This window comes from Oryza glaberrima, chromosome 5 (genome assembly GCF_000147395.1).
Source record: "Oryza glaberrima chromosome 5, OglaRS2, whole genome shotgun sequence".
In the NCBI taxonomy this organism is placed as follows: domain Eukaryota; kingdom Viridiplantae; phylum Streptophyta; class Magnoliopsida; order Poales; family Poaceae; genus Oryza; species Oryza glaberrima.
The window spans coordinates 10102445-10107868 of record NC_068330.1 but is presented as its reverse complement, the minus strand read 5'-3'; the positions used below and the strand labels follow the sequence as shown (position 1 = coordinate 10107868).

The 5424-nt window shown below is 49.3% G+C and overlaps 1 protein-coding gene across 1 annotated transcript; it reads right to left on the bottom strand.

Annotated features, from left to right (window-relative positions):
• Window positions 1–1980: 1980 nt before the first annotated feature.
• On the bottom strand, window positions 1981–4956 carry LOC127772998 (receptor-like protein kinase FERONIA). Its single transcript, XM_052299005.1, has one exon. It carries the CDS (start codon window positions 4783–4785, stop codon window positions 2176–2178), a length of 2610 nt encoding a protein of 869 aa, XP_052154965.1. The 5' UTR covers window positions 4786–4956; the 3' UTR covers window positions 1981–2175.
• Window positions 4957–5424: the final 468 nt, after the last annotated feature.

Sequence of the window (5424 nt, the reverse complement as noted above, 5' to 3'; positions counted from 1 at the left end):
ATGATCATGTCTCATGGATCATGGTATATAGATACCAAATTAATAATGTGGACACATGTTGTTGGATAGACCCAACATGAAACACTGCAAGAGCCATATGTGTTGTGTCATCAGTGATCTCATTTAGTGTTGGTGTTGAATCCTTAGACCTGAGATATTATGGTTTCGCAACATGTGTAGTAGCTTACTTAGGGACTGCTAAACGCTCTCTGTAATTAGGTAGTTGTAAAAGTAGTTTTCGGGTATGCTATGAAACATGTAGTGGGATATGAATAATCAAGATGGGATTTGCCCCTCCTATGGAGAGATATCTCTGGACCCCTCGATGTTGTAGATTATGCATCTGCATGGCCATGCCAAAGGTGACTGAGTCAATCACAAGTTATATAATCTATCACAGGTTCGAGTGAATGATTGAGCTATTAGAGGATGGCACATATCTATCCTTGAGCTTAATCGATATCGTGAGGCAAAGGGGTTCATACAAGTATACACTAGAGGTTCAGCCGATATGATCTTTATGTATGCCTGGTGGGTCAATACGTTCTGCTAGGGGCCGCTGTTGACGCGTGAACCGAAAAGGAGTTTTCGGGTTACAGCCGAGTGTACATGAACCTACAGGCTCGCACGCTTAATGGGCCGGAATAAGGGGATTGGATGGAGATTCAATATGAGCTTAATTCGGATAGGGATCCGAACAGGAGTCCTACGGGCCTTGGAGGCCCGAGTGATGGATCCTATATATTCGTGAGAGATGTGACCGGCGGAGGTATTGCATCACGTGAGAAACCCTAGCCGCCACTCCCTTCCCGAGCAAAACCCTAGCCGCGCGTGTGTGCTAGCACATCTGCGTGTGGCGTTCCATGTTTGTACATGTGGATATATCCCGGTAGAGGCGTTGCGCGGTGCTGATTGGCGTGAGAGTACGACGAGGAGAACGCACGAGGAGGAGAAGTTCGAGCCGGTGCGATCGACTACTTCCTCTATATCTACGCGCGCTACTTCGCGAGTGTTCCTTCGACTTCTTAGCGTCGTCTTCCGCTGCGCAGCGCGTCGAGTGGTAACGATTTATGATCTAATACTTGTATGGTTCCTGGTTTACGCGGTAGAAAAATTTTGATTTATACTATCGCAGCCTACGCGTATCCCTACATTTTTCACCTTGCCTCACATCAAGCAACTGCATAATAACGGTTTTGCTAAAAATACCAGAGACATTTTTTATTTTGAAAACTTTCGATTGTTGCGCTCAGAGAGATCCATGCTAAGCAGGGGGGAATAAAATCGTGGCCTTGCGCAGAGGAGCTGGAGATCGAAACAGGACAATGTAACTCCGGTATAGTATATAGCAGCGCCCAATTACATAGAATCAATGCTATACGTGAGTTGCATAAGCCAGATGACGACTCAGTGACTAGAATGTAGATGATCATAACACCAGCCATTCTTTCGTATGTATCCACTCATTTGGTAATTCATCATATAATTATATTATAATTATAACTAAATATTTTTAACCCAAAAAAATTATAATGGATTTTTTGATAGACCCGCATAACAATTGCTCTGGATTGACCAGCTCTAAAATCTCTCTATCTCTCTCTTTCCCTATATTTGGCAGCGTGCACACTATGCATATAGGCTGTGTTTAGATCTAAAGTTTGGATCTAAATTTCAGTCCTTTTCCATCACATCAACATATCATATACATACAACTTTTTAATAACCAAAATCCAAACTTTGCGCAGAACTAAACACAACCATAGTAGAAGTTTATAAGAAAAAAAACTAACGTTGATGGAGAAAAAAATGGCAAAATATATACAGACAATCCCCAGTTTCTCTCTTATCCAAGCACAGTAGCCTTTGACCTGTAATCTGAATTCTGAACTAGCTGTTTTGTTCTCAAATAAAAAAAAACTAGCGGTTTAACTTTTCTTCTCTCTTTTTTCACAACTGACCAGTGTAAGACAACTAGAATGGAATCAAATAATAAATCAAGAATAATGCAACACATGTACACATATCCTGATCTCCCATGTTACGTACATACGAACAGTTCAACACCAGTAAATCGATCCCAGTCCCAAACAAACGGTATGCACGCATGGCCTGTTCCACCTACCATCCCGCCGGATAATACAACTCGTTCCCATGCCCATCGATCGATCCATCTCACCTGCCAGTTGGGCGGACGAGCTGCGAGAACACCACGCTGTTAGCGATGTCCTCCTCGTCCATATCCTCGCTGATCAGCGACAGCGCCGCGGCGTTGGCAGCCATGCTGTCCGCCACAGAAGTGGTGGTGCTGTCGCTCGTGCTGTCTGCTCCCTCCGTCTTCCCGCCGTTCTCAAATGTCTCCTGCATCTGCAACGCGAACTCAAGGTTCCAAAGGACGTCGCCCATGGACGGGCGGTCCACGCCATGGTCGGCCAGGCACTTCTCTGCCGTTTCGGCGAACTTCTTCAGGCAGTCAGGTGCGATCTTGCCGTTTAGCAACGGGTCGATGATGTCATGAAGGGTTCCTTTCCTCTGGCAGCTCATGGCGTGGTCGGCGAGGCTGACCTGCTCCCGTGGAAGGCTCGGGTTCAAAGCAGGCCGTGCACACAGAACCTCGAACAACACGACACCGAACGAGTAGACGTCGGACTTCTCCGTGAGCTGCTGCCGCCGGAAGTACTCTGGGTCGAGGTATCCGAAGCTTCCTTTGACCATGGTGCTGACATGGGTCTGGTTCATGGCCGTCGGGCCAGTCTTGGACAGGCCAAAATCAGAGACCTTGGCGACCCACTTCTCGTCGACGAGGATATTGGTCGTCTTGACGTCACGATGGATGATGGTGTACTTGGCACCGGTGTGAAGGTAGTGAAGTCCACGAGCGGCGCCAATTGTGATCTCGAGCCGTTGCTTCCATGACAGAGCCGGCTTACCACCCTTGTACAGGTGCTCACGGAGCGTGCCGTGCGCCATGTAGTCATACACGAGGATCATCTCGCCCTCGTCCTCGCAGCAGCCGATGAGCGAGACAAGGTGCTTGTGTCGCAGCTTGGACAGCATCTCGATCTCAGTCTGGAACTCCAGCACGCCCTGCTCCGACGACGGGTTGCTCCGCTTGATAGCCACCTTGGTGTCACCGTCAACCACACCCCGATACACCTTCCCAAACCCACCAACTCCAATCACCAGTGATTCATCAAAGTTCTTCGTTGCTGACTTGATCTCTCCAAATGAGAAGTGCCGGCACATGGCCGTGATGTTTGGGTTGATCAGGGCGGCGCTTCTGCCACCAGACGATTTGCTGGTGCTTGTGTGCGAGTTACCACCATACACTGGCAGCCATCCAGATGAGTGGGATGCACTGTTATTTAGCACCTTCCTCTTCTTTGATTGATACACCACGATGCAGATGGCCGCAACAATCCCAAACGCGGCAGCGCCACCTGCAGCACCGCCGATCACGGTGGCCTTGAGGTTGCTAGGCTTGGACTTGAACTTCCCTTGAGCTGAGGACTCAGCTTCCTCAAGCAACTTGGAAGGGTCGGGATTCGGACCGGCCAGGTTGCCAGAAGAGTCGCTCATCTTGAAGATCTCCAGTCCATTGAGAAGAGAATCGAAGAACTCTGACCCACTCCCAACGTTAGGCATCAGCTGTACCCACAGGACCTTGTCACCAGCACCACCAGGCATGATTGTGGCGTAGTCCTTATAGACTGGAACAAATTGACCTCCCCACCCGATGACATCGGCCCCGGACTGGGCGGTTTTGTTATTGATCAGGATGTCGAACACCCGCTGGTTCGGCTTGGAGAGCAGTAGCTCACAAAAGTGGAGCCTGACGATGTAGGTGAAGTTGCCATCCACCTCGAACACCCACGTCAATTTGTAGTTCTTGTTCACCTTCGGGTCAGGCCCCATTGATCGGCTGGTGAGGTATACGCTTGCCGGTGCAGCGTACTCTGCATCAGGGTCATTTTTAGGGTACTTGATCTGGACAGTGTCATTAGCCTGGTAGGTCACACCCACTGCGGCACCATAGATATATGGCGTGTCGTCGTACCAGTCACGTGACAGCCCAGAATCATTTGTCGGAGCCACGTATGAACCACCGACGTTGAGGCGGTATATAGTCTGCAGGCTGCTGTCAGTGGTGCTCACCTCGTTGCCGGCGATATCAACACTCGCTGCTGCTTGGCTGAAGATGTTGGGCATCGAGATGATCTCAATGCCATTGACAAAGGCGTAGGACGCATTGTTCATCGCCGTGGGTGTGAAGATCAGCGACAAGGAGCCAGTTGTTGATGGTGGGAGTGTGAACTCCCTGATGATGTACGCCTGGCTGAGCGCTTTGGCGGTGATGTACACGCTGAAATTCTTTAGCAGCGTGATGCCGGTGGATGTAGACACCGAGAAGAAGAAGTTCTCGGCGGGCAGATCGTGGTAGGACGCAGGGTAGAAGTGTAACCTAACCCAGTGGCGCTCCTCCCCAACGGAGAAGTTGTACATGGTCTCCTTGGTGAACACCCGCGCCGTCATATACGGCACCGGCGATGGGAGGGAGGGATCTTGGAAATCTGCATTTGCCATGATAGATGACTTCTCGCCGTCGATGAGCCACTTACTGTCCTTATCAGAAAGCCATTTTCTGCCGTCGATGTCCTGGCCCTCCTTGTCTGAACCACAGTTCACAAGTATGGACTCAGTTGGCTTGTATTTGTCTGCGTTGGCGAATTCGAGAACCCCAACCATAATAAGTGCAGCAATCAGGACATGCCGGCGGGACGCCATGCCCGTCGTGCCCAATCGCTGGCGACCGCCGTGCAAATGCAGACGTCAATAGAAGATTATGGCTTCTTAGGCCATGTGGAGGTGAAAGTGGTTGATTAATTGGTATGGGAACGAAGCAAAGGAGGGAGAACAGAGGTGTGTATGCCTCTGCAATCTCCACCTCGAAGAGGATGTTTGTTTGGGGGAATAAGGGGCCAAGGGAGCTTGACCAATGTGTTGTGGCCGTTGAAGACGGGCGCATGGGAGCATTTGGCGGGAACAGCTGCTGTGCGTATCATTTATTTTGGTACCTGTCATTCCATTCGATTGTGTGGACCAGCACACAGGTAGAAACTGACTAAGAAAAGCTCAAACTCATGTTGGCTAATTTTAGTATAAAATGGCTGTCACTTTTTTGCAACCTCTTTCATCTATATGACCTGGTCAAAGTAAACATCAAGACAACAAATTTAAAACATCCTTTACACTTCTACATAATCGATTTGTCTGGACGAGACCCCTCTAAATTACAGGCGGACCATAATTACCTCCGTATGCAAAAATTTCTGCCCCGAGGGTGGTTCAAGTACCCCCACGAGAAAATCAATTTTCGTAGGCGAGCCAGTTAAGATGCTCGCCAGCCACCAGCCCACCATCCTT